Source organism: Empidonax traillii, unplaced genomic scaffold (assembly GCF_003031625.1).
Source record: "Empidonax traillii isolate 1590-97213 ecotype Southwest subspecies unplaced genomic scaffold, ASM303162v1 scaffold242:size1152717, whole genome shotgun sequence".
In the NCBI taxonomy this organism is placed as follows: Eukaryota; Metazoa; Chordata; class Aves; order Passeriformes; family Tyrannidae; genus Empidonax; species Empidonax traillii.
Window position 1 is genome coordinate 517,160 of NW_020955435.1, and position 16,030 is coordinate 533,189.

The following is a 16,030-nucleotide window of genomic DNA, read 5'->3' on the forward strand; positions in this document are numbered from 1 at the left end:
CTTTTCCTACGGCATTATCTCATCTCTGCTGTGAGGTGGATGATGCAAAGCCTCTGGCGTGGATGCACAGCACACAGCAGGGTCGGGCAGAGCAGCAGGACAGCTCCAGGGGAGAGTCCCAGGCTGAGATTTGAGAGGCAGGAGATAAATATTGATGCTGGGGGTTGTGCAGGAGAGTGTTTCGAAGCTGTACAGAGCCACAAGGCCTCACACTCATAAAACAACCCTGTCATTTTGGGATTGCTAGCTGTGGGAAGGACCTCACGGACCCACGGCCAAAGCATTCACCTGAAGCAGTGTCACAGCCCCTGGTGTGCAGATTCCTGCCAGCTTCCCAGGGAGACATCTCCACTTGTCCTGGAACTTCATAGCAGAAGGTTACCACGTGTTTGTGAAAGGAGATGTCACCCCTGCAGCAAAGGGTGAGCAAGATCCAGACCTCCCCTGGTATCCTCTGAGCTCTGAGCCTGCAGAAGACCTAATGCATTGGCTGTGCTTGTGCTGGGAACCAGCCAGTGCTCTCCCTGCCCCCAGTCAGCCCCTCACAGGGGCTGTTTCAGTCTCTTAGGAGTAAAGGACTTTCCCCTTCTACTCTGCCCTTGTGAGAGCACAGCTGGAGTGTTGTGTCCATGTCTGGGGTCCTCAGCACAAGAAAGATGTGGATCTGCTGGAGCAGGTCCAGAGGAGACCACAAAGGTGCCCTGAGGGCTGGAGCCCCTCTGCCACAGAGCCAGGCTGGGAATGCTGGGGGTGTTCAGTTTGGGGAAGAAAAGGCTCCAGTGAGATCTGAGAGTCACTTCCTGGTCCTAAAGGGGCTCCAGGAGAGTTGGAGAGGGACTGGGGACAAGGACATGGAGTGACAGGACAAGGGGGAATGGCTCCACACTGCCAGAGGGTGGATTTAGATTAGATATTGGGAAGAAATTCTTCCCTATGAGGGTGGTGAGGCTCTGGCACAGATTTCCCAGATAAGCTGTGGCTGCCCCATCCCTGGAAGTGTCCAAGGCCAGGTTGGAGGGGGTTTGGAGCAACCTGAGATAGTGGAAGGTGTCCCTGCCCATGGCAGTGGGTTGGAACTGGATGAGCTTTAAGGTCCCTTGTAACCCAAGCCTCTCTATGATTCTTTCCATGATTCTCTGAGTCCTTCTGTTTGGACATCCATTTACCAGGTGTCCTGGGAAGCTGCTTGGGCACCCTGGGCACAGACCAACAGCTGCCACGTGCTGCAGCACTGCAGCCACCAGCAGGGGAGAGCAGTGTCTGATTCCCACACTTACTCTCAAGCTCAGCTTGAAAGAATGGCCTTGCCTAAGGCTCCCTAAAGCAACAAGACTTGGCATGTCTATACCCAGCACAGATTTTGGGTGGGTTGAACTGCTTTTGAGATGTTTCCATGGCCTACACACGGAGCTACACCTTCATTTACATTTCTAACTAGACCAGGCAGGATGAAGGTGGGTGGGAGCTCCCCTTCTCCCCACGCTCCCACCGAGGCAGCCCAGGCTCAGCTCAGTCAGTGGGTCTTGCTGAAGGCCAGGACTGCACAGGGAATTTGTGAATCCCAGGACAAGGGGTCTGGGCCAGCTGCTGTGGTGCCAGCAGTCCCCAGCCTGGGTGCCCATCACACCTTCCTGTGTGCCCACCTTAGTCCCTCTCTGCTTGGAGAAGCTCCAGGCTGGGGCTGCTGGCTCTGCTGAGGGAACCAGACAGCATCACAGGTCACCTGAAGGCAGCCAGCCCCCAGGAAGCCACAAACTCCTGTGTCTAGCCAGGGGGTCAGGGACATTGTTGGGAATCCTCTCCCTGAGCTCCAGAGCCACTTAACATCCCAGGCCATGGGATGTTAACTCAGCAGCGGCCAGGGCAAGACATGGCCCACACTAAGCTGGGCTGAGGCGTTTGCTCTGGTCTCCTTATTCAGGATTTTTTCTCCTCCTCTCTCTCTGTGCCAGTCCCAGCCCTCCCTGCAGGAATGGGTGACAGTTCCACCGTGCAGCTCAGACACCACAGAGACATTCCCACAAGAACAAGAAGGCATTTCCCATGGGGACATTCTTGCCATCCTTTGGATGGTGGCCTTTCAAGGCATTTCCCATGGGGACATTCCTGCCATCCTCTGGCTGGTGGCCCTGCAAGGCATTTCCCATGGGAACATGCCTGGCATCCTCTGGATGGTGGCACTGCCACACAGACCTCCATCAAACTGAGGTGAAAGGGAAGATGAGCTCTGTAGACCTTTATCAGGCCTTTTCTGCTTGTTTGACAACGATCAATGTTTTTGCCTTTGTTTTGTTTTGTTGTTTTCTTTTTTTTGTTTTGTCGTTTTTGAGAAAATTGTCAATGATCACAAAGTAAAAAAGGGCATAAAACAAGCTAAATAGCTTTAAAATGAGATTTCACTTTTTGCACAGCCCTCCTAAACTGTGCTGACCTCAAAGCATCACTTAAATTTACCCTGCTCCCACCGCTACAGGTTTGTCTTAACATTGTCTTACGTGAGAAAGACCAACTTAACACACACCTATCTTCATCCTTCTCCCTTTCCTGCTCCAGAACCAGAGCCCACAGCTCTGTTCAGGTCTTAACGCCAGGAAATGGTTCAGATGTCAAAACCCAGCTGATCAAAGCGAAACTTTAATTTCAAAGGCTGTGTGAATTCCCAAATGTGGGTCACCCAGCACCCTCCCCAGGTGTGAGGGTTGCAGAGGTGAGTGAGGACGGCAGGAACAAGCAAAGGAATAGACTCAGAGACCCACTGCTTGGAAATTCCCTCCCCTTCAATGAGCTGTCATGGCAAATTTGAAAGAAAGGAGAAGGATGTTAGACCTGAGGCAGCAGCAACCAGCAATGCACCTGCTGCAAGAACCACAGCAAAAGGGAAGGATGGGGATGCTGCCAGGTGATACAAAGAGCCTCTCCAGGAGACCATTCCTGGGCTCCTTCTGTCCCAGGACTTAGCTGGGAGTCACAGGCCATCCTGGGTACTGAAAGGTTGGGTATTCACTGAGGTACAAGGTGTGTTCTGCTGATCTGGGCAGGAGGGAGACATTTCAAGGACAAAAAGAAAAAATCCCAGCAACATGGGTTATATCTGATCCAGGCAAAGGATGATGGGGATTGGTGCCTTCACACCCACTGGCATCCTAAAATAATCTGTTACTGCCACACTCATTACTGTTACTCTGTCTCTTAGAAATCTCTGCAACTCTCCCACTTTTGAATATTTGAATAAACACTTTTTATTTCCCTTCTGCTCTACTCAGGCAAATCCACCAGCTGAAGTGCTTGGACCTCTGGGTGTTGCTCTCCAGCAAACCCTTTCTGCCATCTTACAGACTGGGTTGGGAGGCCATGCAGCAGGAAGATTTTGGGGTGCAGACATGAAAAACCTGGGGACTGGCAGGGATCCCAGTGACAATCCAGATAAGGATCCTAAAACCTTCATCCTGGGGATTGCTGTAGTCTTGCTGGGCCCTTACCAGAGGCAGGAAGCTCTGATGGGCAGCAGCTTGTGGCACCTAATGCCCAACATCTCAGGCAGCTTGTAGGATTCCTATTTTAAGGGCATTGGGCCAGTTTCAACTGGAAGGACCTCCAACAGCCCCATAAAGCAGCCAGGTTTGCCCCTCCCTGCTTGTGTCCAGCGCTCCCCAGACCCTCCCCAGCACTGTGCCCCAGGTTTCCCCCTCTGCCACCCTCTCCCACCCTGGTCCTGCTCACTTTTTCCCGAGCTGCCGTGCCACGTCGCAGCGCTTGAAGCCCTCGAGGTTGTAGAGGCGCTTGGCCAACCTCTTGGCAGCCTCGCTGTCCGCCCTGCAGCCGTTGGCCAAGGTGTCCGTGCTGCCCTGGTCCAGCTGCTCCGTGCTGCCCATGTCGGAGTCGGAGTCCGACAGGGTGTCCTTCAGGCTGGCGTCGCTGCACGGGAACAGGAGACGCTCAAGGGGCAGCCACGTGACCCCGTGAAACCCACCCCAAAAACGCCTCATTTTGATTTCTTCTCGCCCCCACGAAAAAAATATGAAAACCCCCACGTGTTTATGAGGTGGACTGTAAGGGTGGAAGATCCTTCTGGAAGGTTTATTACGAGGAGATCAGGGCTTATTTCGCTTAGGAAAACTTTCCTGCCTGGAAGAGGCATCTTTCCCAGAGACAGATTGAGATGTTCTCCTCTCCTTCATTCTAGAGAAACTCTCCCTAGTATGAGAAAAAGATAAGTACTTGCAGACATGTGTAAGGGCCCTCACCTTGGGGGGATCCAGGGATGATTAAAGCTCTGAGAAGAGCAGGAGGTTTGTCTTTCCCCAGGCCTGGTGTTTGAAACACTGTTGAGGTTGATGTTTTTAAAGTTCTTCACTTTGGAAATAAATTTTCCTACAATCCTTCCACTGCCTGGCATTTTGGGGGTACCTGTGTATTATCTTTCTTCACAGGATACTGGACAAGTCAAATGAAATTGAATTTAATTTCAAATAAAGGCTGCAGAGAGAGTCACTTCTCCCTGAGTAATGAGGATGTATCAGAATAAGCAGCCCCAACACCTTTTGAAGCTTCCTCTCTCTCCCCTGGTTTGGGAAGGGATACCAAACTGTGGACATTGAGGTAATTTTAGGGATAGATAATATGCTTTTCAGTTCAGGTTATTTGCTGAGGAGAAGGAGGAACCTGCACTTGTACAAATGGTGTCAAGGAGGCTGGCACCAAACCTGCTGCTACAGGTGGGCTGCTCCTCTCCCAGCTGCCTGCTGGCCTCGTGGCCAACTGTTGCCATGGACAACACTCTGAGCAGCCCTGCTGGCACCATGGAGGTGGGGATACAGCCCTTTATTTTCCTGTCCAGGGCCAGTTATAGCACCTACTGATTTGTTTTTGATCAGTGTGACTCACTGAAGGCCTGGGAGCTGGACACAGAACCTTGCTCCAGGTCTCCCATGTTGCTCTGCCTCATGCAGGGAAGTGCCCTACAGATGAGCTGCTGCCTCCCAGGGATGATGGACTGGGTGTGAGCTGGTGCAGAGGATGAAGTCTCTGCTGATCTCCTCACTGCTTGCAGAAGAACCTTTAGGGAGGCTTTTACAGGGGTACCCAGTTCCAAAGGAAGCCCTGAGGCTTCCCTGCACTTTAGAGCACATTTGGGAGTGCACCTGACTGCCCCCAACCTGCCAAGGTGTCAGGGGGCTGTCAGGGGGCTGCCCAGAGAAGCCTCAGCTTCCCCTGCTGTAAGGACAGACGGGGTTTGTGAGCAGCCAGAAGGATGGTGATGCCCTCCAGAGCCAACATGACCACCAACTGCAGAGTTTTGGCTTTTCCTGGGATCACAGGACTCCTCAGGATCCTGCAGCTCACCTGTGTTTTGGGGTCCTGGCTCTGAGCACAGGGAGGACTCAGACACAGCCCTGCTGGACTGATTGGATGAGACCTTGGTCCCCAGTGCATTCCTAACCTACAGGCAGCAAAGCTCTGGGACTGGGATCCCATAAGACAAGGAGCCACTGCCCAAGAAATTCCCTGTCTTACCTGATGGAGTTAATGATCTTGGTGGCATCTTCCTCCGACCCCTCCACGTGGAACCCATTTGGGATACTCTTCAGGGACAACCGGCTCAGCACGTTCTCCGACCTGCTGCTGGTAATGGAGTGCCTTAGAGGGCTCCCAAAATCCCCCTCTGCTGGCTTTGCTGCTCCCTGCTCTTGCTTGTCAGCAGCCATGTGGTGAAGGGCCTCTCTCTGCTGGGCTGCCAGTTTCTGCTCCAGGAGCTCGGGGCTTTCCTTGGCCCTTTGCTGGATCAGCGGGGTGAGCGGGGCCTCAAAGCTGACACAGCTGTCGGTCTCGTCTGTGAGGGACAGCACGTCCAGAGAGTCCAGGCTGCTGTAGTATGTCCCTTTCATAAGGTCAGACTCAACAATCTTCTCGAAGGTCGAGCTGAAGCCATCCCTGATGTCTTTGAATTGAAAATGCTCCCTGTCATCGTCGCTGCAGCTCAGCTTGGCGTCGCCAGAAGCGAACCTGGACCAAAAGGGGAAACATAAAAATACTGTCAAGACAATTCCTGCCCTGTTCCACTTGGAGCTGGGAGGCAGGAGAAGAGGCAGAAATGGACCCTGTGATTACAGGCCCTTGAGACCTTTCTGTGGTTTAACCTGCTTGGTTCCTGATTTTATTACGAGTTTCTACCACTGAAAAAGGCAGAGTTTTGTGATGAGCAATCCCACAGGCCCAATCAACCCTTAATTTGCTCATGTCCCAGTAAAAAGCCAGACCTCTGAACTGGAGGCATTTGCACATGACACCTGCTACTGGATCCAATGCCAGAATGGATTTAATCTTCCTTTAAGTGTTCCAATTACAGCTACTTCAAAAGCACAAAAATCCTGAAGGCTGAGGATATTTCATCTAAGTTTGGATGTCAGCAGCAAATGTCTTTGATCCCTTTTACAGAGGAGGAAATCCAGAAGCTTTCAGGGAGCAATCCACGTGCTGTAACTTCAGCTTCTTCCCTTGGATGAGGTACCCTGGAAGTGCAAGGCTGCCTCCAAACAGTGCTCTCTCCACTGAGAGGGATGTGAAAGGTGGTGGACACACACCCAGGCTGGGGAGGCTCCATCCTGCTTTACAGATGGCCTGGGGGATTCAGGCACAGAATTACAGGCTGTGAGATGCAAGAACCTACAAGCACAGCTTCCAGGATTGCTGGATGACTGTCAGCTTGGCTTTGCATGCAGGGGCACTCATTCCAGCACACATCTCAAACAAACCCACACTGGGAGAACTGATCTGAGTCAAATCCAGCAATAGTCTCTGTCTGAGAGACCTGGAGAGCTCATGGAACAGAGCAGGACCTGCCTGAAATACCCCAGGGTCTCAGGTGAAACCTTCCTCCCCCACTCCCAGCAGCCACTGCTGCCATTTGCCCTGTCACAGTCCCACATCTCATGGGTGACACAGGTAAAAGCTATGGGAACATTTCCTCCACCTGCCACGGAGTTCACTTTCCTCACAGCAGCACATAACAGTGCTCTGGCTTGGACTTGGAACTAAAATAGCCTTTTATCTACTGCTGAACACACCTGCAGGACGGGAGATGCTCTGCCAACAGGCACTTCTTCACCCCAAGAATTCACAACCACCAAAAACTGTCATAGCATGGCAAGAACAATGGACAACTAACAGAAAATAACAGTTTAAGGAGGGAAGACTGAGAACCAGAGGAGCAAATAGCCCCTTTGTGGTACTGAGGAGTGGGCACAAGTCAGCTATCAGGCTTCTTGTTCCCCATCTCTGCAAGAAAAGTGCTCATGGAAAAGAATTCGAGCAAAGGCAGATTTTCCCGTTTCTGACGTGCCAGGGTGAGAGCCACTGAAAAACAGAGGCCAGCTGTGCTCTCGGGTTTCTTATTTCTCAGTGTGCCAAGAGCCTGAGGAACCCAAGCAGGTCAGGGCCCATGAAATGGCTGTGCCGTGCTACCCTCCCTTCCTTGAGATGCTGGAGCAGGAGAAGGGCAACCCAGCACAGCAGGGAGCAGGACAGACCCACCTGCAGGGCTGTGCAAGGAGAGCAACAACCATGTGTGGCTTACACCAGTCATGAGACCTGACAGGCCCCAAACCCCAAGTTTTTGCACCCTTTGAAGTTCCCTCTGATGTCTGAGCCACCAGAGAGGCTGTTTCCAAGCCCAGCTCTGCAGCCACATGGGTAAAAGCTTACATGATTCCAGAGACTCACATAATCCTTGACTTCAAGGATTATGGGATTCAAGGGATTCTAAAGCCTTGACTCAAGGCTTTGGAAAACTGTCACCCTGTTCATCAGAGCTGGCCATGCCCCAAAACAGCAGAAATGAGACAGAGGGCAGCAGCTCCAGCCCAAAGAGCCCTCATCCCCAGGACTGCTTGTCTTCAGAAATCCATCCTTCCCTGAAGGGTGAACTGCACTGCCTGGCCATGACAATGTGGACTGGAAAGATCCCCTTCCACAAAGCAGGAGGAACCTTAAAACCTTCATCTCCTTGTGACAGGAAGGACTTTCCAGCCTAAATTACACGCAGAGATGGGAGTTCTGGACCTGCCTGGCAGCCTATCCAGTTGCCAAACTTCTTGCAACAGCCTCTATCCCCAGTGAACTCCCATGTCCCTTCCCCTACTCAGCCTCTGTGTCCTCCATATACCAAAGAAAACCCTGGGGCTCCATGGTTTCTGCAGGTGCTCCAAGAGAGCCACAACACCACCCCTTGGCCCTCATTGCTTCAGTCCAACCACCAATGGAATGGCTTTGTGTGGGGGCACCTGTGCAGGAGGGCCCATCCCCGTGAGTTTGGGGAACAGCAGGCATTTCCAGGGTGCTGTGCACAGCAGCTGTGCCTGTGGGTGTTCTCCTGGGTGCTCCTGGCTATCACACCCATCAACAGCCGTCAAACCCCGCACCTCCTGGTTTTTACTTAGCAGGTCCCACTGCCATAACCCCAAGCCAGACAGCTCCCACCCTCTCCCCACACTGAACAGAATCATTTCCACTGACTGTTCACACCACAGACCTTCTATATTCCAGACCTTTACTTATCCCTTGAGCCCAAACTCACAGCAGGCAGCAAAAGGAGAAAGTCTGTGTCCCTGCAAATGTCCCAGCATTCCACTCCCTGCCATGGGCAGGGACACCTTCCACTAGCCCAGGTTGCTCCAAGCCCCATCCAACCTGGCCTTGGACACTTCCAGGGCTGGGGCAGCCACAGCTTCTCTGGGCAGCCTGTGCCAGGGCCTCCCCACCCTCACAGCGAAGAATTCCTTTTTTATCTCTAGTCTATCCCTGTCCTTCATCTCAAGATCATTCCCCCTCGTGCTGTCATTAGAGGCCCTTGTGAAAAGTCCCTCTCAGTGGGCATCAAGCACATCACATCTCTCCTTGCACAGTCCCAGAGAACACAGAGGACAAAGAGACTGTAGAGTTTACACTAATCCAGGAGCACCACCTGCATCCCATACAAGGAAAGCCAGGCTAAGGTAGGAGACAGGGAAAGACCTTGCTCGTGTGAATGAACCCGACATTGCCTCCCCACGGAGAGGTGTCGCCTGCTTATTACACGGCAGGGAAGGCAATTGCTTTGCTGAAATAAGGAGTTGTGCATTTATTTGCATTGCAACCACAAGGTTTTGTAAGTGTTTTGAAGGAACATGGTATTAAATTGCCTGTGCTGCCTTCCCCACCTCTGGAATGCCAGTCTGTTGCTTACAGTGAGGCACACAGAGCAGGGCACCCGGTGGTGGCTGAGCTGAACCACCCTGCTGTTGTATGCACTGAGTCGTTTACATTTCGTTTCTCACTGGTTAATTAGTTGTAATAAAGTACAGCCTGTCAGAGAATCATAGAATCACAGAACATCCTGAGTTGGAAGGGACCCACAAAGATCATCGAGTCCAGCTCCTGGCCCTGCACTGGACACCCCAACAATGTGACTCACGTTCAACCTGCTGTCACAAGTTCGCTGTGTTGGTGGAGTGGGGAAGTCCTGCCAGAGAAGCACAAGATGGAAATCAGGATTTTCTTGCCTTGGCACCGCAGGCTTTTTGCAAAGTTTCTCTGAAATTTCATACGATGGAATTTGAATTTTTCAACAGCTATAGGTTGCCATGGGACGAATTTTGCGGGCAAAGGCTGCAGTCCCAAAACTGCAGGGACTAAGTGTGTCTACAAGTCAAACGTGGGGTTTTCTCTATTAAAATTTTGACTTTTTTTTCCATGAGTCCATGGGGCTGAAAGCAGAGAGTATCATCCCCTGGTGGGCTCTCAGTTTGGCTGCAGAGCTGTGACCTCCCTGAGAGCAGCAGGGCCAATGTTGGGGGCTTCTGGGAAGGTGAAAGATCTCTAGCCAACACAGCCACCATGACAGGAACACGGGGGCTTTGACAAAGGGTGTGTCAGTCTGGCAGTGGATGCCACGGGATAAATCAGAAAGGGGAAAAAGGGATTCAGTTAATGACAAACTGCAGCACAAGCACTAAAGCTTTGGCTGTATTTCCTGGAGTTTTTTACCAACCATGTCCTGCACAGACACACTAACCTGCCTTCAGCAGGGCAGTCATGGCTCTTTTCTCCAGCTCCACCATGGAGTGAAGACCTTGGATGACTTTTCCCCCTTTAATTCCCCGTTGGTTCTGCAGGAAGAGCAGGACTCATCCCCTCCTTCTGAAGTACTTCAAAATTCAGGGACAAAATGCATCCAGCAGCAATATGTGGATGATGACGAGTGATTTGTCATCAGGAACAAATACTTGACTGCTCATCAGCAAAGCATCAGGCCGGGTTCTCCTATATCCAGAATGGGTCATTGCAGAAACTGCAACTCCCCAAAGGGAGAAAAAAAAACCTGGGGAAAACTCCGAGGTGATGCAGGATGACAGTGACTTCCCAGTGCCTCGGTCCATCTGTCAGCTTCGCTCTTCCTGACCCACACTGATCCAGGAGAGCCAGACAGTCCACACAGGCAGGGCAGACCAGCTCCCTGCTGTGCTTGGCCCAGCCACACGTTTCTGCCATTTAGCCCAAAGAGTGGTGGTCAAAGTCCTAATGAGCTCGAACACGGCGAGCTCACCCCATCCGCAGGCAGTAAGTGCTTTCCCAGATTTCAGCTGCGTCCCTGAAGTTTTCCAGCTGCCCTTCTGCCTTTGAATATAGCGTGTGACTTGTCCCTTGTGCATTCAGCTTCCCAAAAGGCTTATTTGCTATCCAAGTGAATATGTTTAGAGCATAAGATCACGGGCTGTGCATGCAGAGCCCAGTCAGGTTGCATCATCTCCAAATCCTCAGCCTGCCACTTCTCCCAATTCATGCCCAAGTACCTTAAAATAATTGCACTTCCAGTGATTGCAGCAGCATTCTCTGACCACTCCTAGCTTCCTCTTGAACTCATAGCCTCTGCCAGGGAGCCACCTACCAAGCAAATATGATTCCCTTGAAACCTGAGAGACTTGCAGATATTCAAGATCTGCCTGCATAGCTTATAGGGCTCGTGGGACCTGCCTGGGGACAGGCTCCCTGAGCTCTCCACACGGCAGCAGCCTGCACTGGATACTCTTCAATACCTTCAGCTGTGTTTATTGGGACGGTGCTGCTGCTTCTTGTGGGAGGCTTTGAGTAAAACAAACCACCAGGTTTTTATAGGGGAGCCTGTTCAACACCGGAGAGGCAAAGAAGGAGGGACTCCTGCTGTCAGCCCACACCCTGTGTGGCTCCCCAGCTCTGCTGACACTCCTGCCCACGCTCCGAACAACCAGCTCAGCCTGGAGCCTGCACTGGGCTAATGCCATGAGCTGTTCCACAGGCCACCTCGGCCACCCTGTCCTTTCCACACCTTCTCTTCAGAAGGCCATGCACCTTTGAGACACCTGTTCCTCTTCTCCAGCCCCTCCTGCTTGCAGCATCTCTCCCACCCCGGGGTAGGTACACAGGCAGGGCTATAAAATTCACAACGGGCATCAAGCCTGGGGGGCTAGAATTCCAGAGCCCTGGCTGATTTCTGGTGGCAAAGGGAAGCATCCATACCACTCCCATAAGAATGGCATGGGAAGCACCCCACCTCATCCCAGTGACCAGTCATTCCCCCTCACCCCCAACCTGCAGAGCCACAGGGAGGTCTAGAAACTTGCAGAGGCATAAAATCTTCCCCAGCCTGGAGAGTCCTCCTGTGAGCCAGGCTGACAGCAGAGAGGACTCCGGGACCGAGGGGCATTGCACGTGTGCTGGTTTGTCTCAGGCACTTGAGAGTAGGATGACACTCATATCTTTTGTCTCACACTGCTGCCCCTGTGCCACCCAGGCACTGGTAACACCTGTCACAGCTGCAGCAGAGGGCAAAGCTCAGTGCCTTGCCCTCTCCTGGATGCACAGCTGTCACCTGCTAGCCCAGGGACTGCCAGAACTAGCCATACTGACAGGGACTTCCAGAGCACACCGATCCCCCCAGACAAGCCTGACTCTACACCATCCCCAGGCTCTTCTACTTGCCCTAAATAATCTCAGGTAACTCTGCCCTAAGTGCTGCAGCTGAATTCCCAACTTGTGAGACACGCCCAAAGTGAGCACAACCGGCACCCAGCACCCTCGAGATCCCAAAAGCTTCTCCTTCACATTAGTGACTCTGCGGGCTGGCTCTAATCACAGCTTTTCTGCATTTGCAAGAGGGAAAAACTGCGTGAGAAGCCCAGAGAGAAACGTCATAAACAGGGGAAAACTCTGTGAGAAGCCCAGAGAGAAACAAGAGGGAACAGCCACAGTCAGCCATGAGAGCAGCTGCAGCTTCTTAAACTGATGAGTTACACACGGAGCAGAGTAACTCGAACCAAGGAGCCTTGAAAACAACCCACACATAAACCAGCCCTGAGCCGACGGCTCCGCACTCACCCGAACTGCTCCTCAGCCTCGTCAGCGCTGAGAGCCTCCGAGGATCCCAGGACGCTGTGCCACCTCTCCTTGCTCAGGGCCCCTCTAGGTATCTCCGGGCTGGGGGAGCCCCTCTCCCCCAAATCCGGGCTGCTCCGGCTGGGAATGTCCCCGTCCTGCTGCTGCTGCTGCTGTGGCTGCTCCGGCCCCGTGACCGGCGCTGTGTCCACCCCGTTGGCCAGCACTGCCCCGTCCTCAGGGGGGCTCTGGCTGGCAGCGCCTGTCCCTTGTCCCTGTGCCTCGCTGTGCCTCTCGCCTGGCTCTGTCACCGCTTCCAGATGTTCGTCCCGCGGGGCCCCGCGCTCCCCCTCCGCTCGGGAGGGCTGAGCATTATCGCGCCGGGGGCTGGCTCTGCCGCTGGCAGGCTCCGGGGGCTGGCCGAGCTGCTCGTCCCCATCGCTGCAGGACGGCGGGGCCGCCGGCGAGCCCGAGGAATGCGGCTCGCACTCCTGGCGCTCGGCGGACCGTGGAACGGGGCTGCTCTCGCTCATGTTCCGCTCGTTGTCCCAGCGCTTGCGGGACCGCTCCCCGCGCTCAGCTCAGGCTCGGCACTACCTACAAGGGAAAAGAAAGCGTGTCATGGACACCGGCAAGGGCTGTCAGAACGGCACGGGATTTTGATAGCACCAGGGTAGCGATCTGAAGCCCCCACTCCTCCGCAAAAATAAGGAAGGACCTTAGAGACCCACTGGGCACAGGGAGATCCAGAGAGGAAAATATGCCCTTGAGGCCCTGAGACATCGGGGCCCGGGCACCCACCTTCTCCTGCTGTCCCCATAACCCCTGTGGACACCTGCCAGGGTCTGTGCTCCTGTTCAAAGGCAGGAACCCTTCCTAGCCAGCACCTCCTGCCTTCATCACACGGAGAGCTGCATCCACGAAGCTGGAGGAATAGCTGCAGGGGTTCACTTGAGGCTTTGGCGCTTTACACTTGAAGGCTTGCTTCTCCAGAGTTTGGGTTATCTGCGGTGCGGAAGGCAACCCCAGCCTCAGCACAAGAGACCTGTCCCACGCAGGCTGTTAGTGCCCAGGGCTGGGGACAGGAATGTGGCACTGCTGCCTTTCCCGGGCTGGCTATCAGGGTGCTACTCCCTAGTATTCCCCTCCTACCAGAAATAGGAGAAATAGGTAAAGCAGGCAATAGGTGTGATTTATTCTTTTTCTAACACTTCAAAGCAGCTGTGACGTGCCAACCTGTGTGATTCTCCCTGCTGACTTGGCAGTTCTGCAGAGCATCCTGCCTGCCAGAGCACCACTTCTCCTTTCCCGGCACACAAGTGCTGCTGAAGGGTGTCACAAGCTGCCAGCTAAAACTCTGGCAAAAGCGTCCTGATTGAATGTACCCTGGGATGCTCTCTCTGTAGGGCAAGGGAAGGACGCTTGTCTCATTGCACCAAACAAGACAAGTAGCTTTTCGACTAAAAAAAAAAAAAAAAAAAAAAAAAAGATACTTTATTGGCCAACATGCCTGTTGATGCAAAGCTTGCAAGTCTTACGAGCACCATCCTTGGCTGAGGGCTGTAGCCCCACAGTGCCATGTAAGCTTTTCTCCATGGTAATCCCCCCAGTTGCAATCCAGTGCCACCAGAAATACTTCTGGAAGCAGGAGTATTCTGTATGGCCCCCAGGCTGGGCCACTGTACCAGCTGATTTTGGTTTGAAACAATATGTGTCTTCACAGATATTTTTAAAACATTATGTGTCTTCGTGGGGTTGTCCAGCCTAGAGGAAACAAAGCTCCAGGGAGACCTTAGAACCCCTTCCAGTGCCTAAAGGGGCTCTAAGAGAGCTGGAAAGGGACTTTTCACAAGGGCACAGAGCGACAGGACAAGGGGGAATGGCTTCACACTGACAGAGAGCAAGTTTAGATTAGAGTTTAGGAAGAAATTCTTGACTGTGAGGGTCGTGAGGCAGTGGAACATGTTGCTCAGTAAAGCAGAGATTATAACCTCTTCTCTGAGCAGCCATGAGGGTGTCCAGGGGTCAGCAATGGGCTCTGGGTGCTCTGACTTGCTCAGCAGCAGTTCTCATTAGCAGGACAATCACTAATTGCTTGGCCAGCTCAGCGCTCTATCAGTTCATGGTAACAAGGAGTGCAGGGCTGCAACTGCCTCTGCCCTTACAACCCCTCACCCTGTGGAGATGTCAGCAGCCTCCTCCTTGCTGCCAGTTCCTCTTGAGCAAGAGAAAGATGGAATTTGGACCCAGACACTCCTCTACAGCCTGGGTATGGGCAGATCCACACAGGTATGTGCTGAGCTGCTGGCTGAGCAGGACAGATCGTGAGGGGAACCCCAATTTCTGGCTGACTTTGCTCCGGTCCCACAGCCCAGGCAATCCTGGATCTTGGATCTAACCCTGCCTCTGTGTTCTGTTCCCACAGCTGGGAGGAGTGGGGAGCTCCGCAGGGACGGGTTTGTGGTGGAGCCCTCCTCAAGGGTTGCACATGCCAGGGTCATGAGACGGGGCAGGTCCCTCCTGGAGGCAACGCCGGCAGTTTTACCTCTCCTCCAGGCGCATCCGTGAGCATCCCCCGCCGTCACAGAGCGCGCAGCATCGCCACACCTACCGCAGCCGCTGCAGCCCGGAGCTCCCGATCCCGGCACGGCCCCTGCCTGCAACGAGGGAGCACAGACAGTGAGACCCAGGCCAGAGAGGAGATTCCTGCTGATCTCCTGCCACCCTGCTGCTGCTCCACATTGGGCTGTTTCCCCGACCCACCCCAGGGTCTGCTCTCTGCAGAGCACTGCAAGGTGCTCTCCCCTCGGCACAAACCTCCCTGGCTTTCAGACATGGCACTACAAGAGTATTCCTCACGTAGGACTTCTGATATCTTATGAACGCCCCCTTGACCAGCTGAAGCAGAGCAAAGGGACTCTGTGATTGCAGGTTTCAGGAGAAACTTGGTGATGATCCCACTGAATGTCCAATTTCACCCACCAGATCCAGAGAGGAAGACACCTGTGTCATGGATTGATCCCCCCACCAGCCCCACCAACAAACCAAGAGCCAGGTTAGAGGTTTTGAAGCTTTTGGTTAGCTGTGAAAGCCACTGATGTTGCAGCATTTCCCCAGCAGGGTGTTTTGTACAACACAGGAATGGGCAGTGATGCCTCCCTGTGAGGTGACTCCCGGTTGGAGGAGCATGCCAGGTCACCAGTGATGGTGTGTCACCTGCAGACAGCTGCCTGAGGTCGTGGGCCAGACTTGCACAGAGTTGATGGAGACAGAGAGACAGGGCACTGCTGCCTGTGTGCTCCTAGAGGCGATGGGTGGATCAGGCTCCAGATGTGCCACCTGCTTTCCAGTGGCTGGAAAGAGCCCACGGAGGAGATTGGCAGCAAATATTTGTCGAGTCCCTGTGGAGGGATGTGCTTACACCCTCTCTTGGGCTTGCCCTTGCAGGCCTTCAGCCTCATTCTGTGCCAGCCTGACAAGAGAAAGGCCAGCCTAGACTTCCTTGGACACCAGCGCATCAGCCTCCTGAATCCCACCTGCAGGAGCTGAGCCCTCACAAGGGGAGTCAAAACAAGCCCTCAGGTTCCCACATATGGGCCAAGTCTCTTCTAGCTTGTCCTTCTGCCATCCAAATGAAGATGGAAAA

The 16,030-nt window shown here is 53.4% G+C and overlaps 1 protein-coding gene across 3 annotated transcripts in view; it reads right to left on the reverse strand.

Annotated features, from left to right (window-relative positions):
• Positions 1-16,030, reverse strand: part of PSD2 (pleckstrin and Sec7 domain containing 2) — an 84,270-nt gene that overhangs the window by 28,847 nt on the left and 39,393 nt on the right. For 2 of the 3 annotated variants that reach the window (XM_027888636.1, XM_027888638.1), the window contains exons 2-5: positions 14,930-15,041; positions 12,388-12,981; positions 5,515-6,003; positions 3,721-3,915 (exon numbers count right to left, since the gene is read on the reverse strand). In XM_027888636.1, coding sequence (XP_027744437.1) covers positions 3,721-3,915; positions 5,515-6,003; positions 12,388-12,917 — 1,214 coding nt within the window. In that variant the 5' untranslated portion in view covers positions 12,918-12,981; positions 14,930-15,041. The remainder of the gene's footprint in view (positions 1-3,720; positions 3,916-5,514; positions 6,004-12,387; positions 12,982-14,929; positions 15,042-16,030) is intronic. The other variant, XM_027888637.1, reaches the window with a different exon arrangement.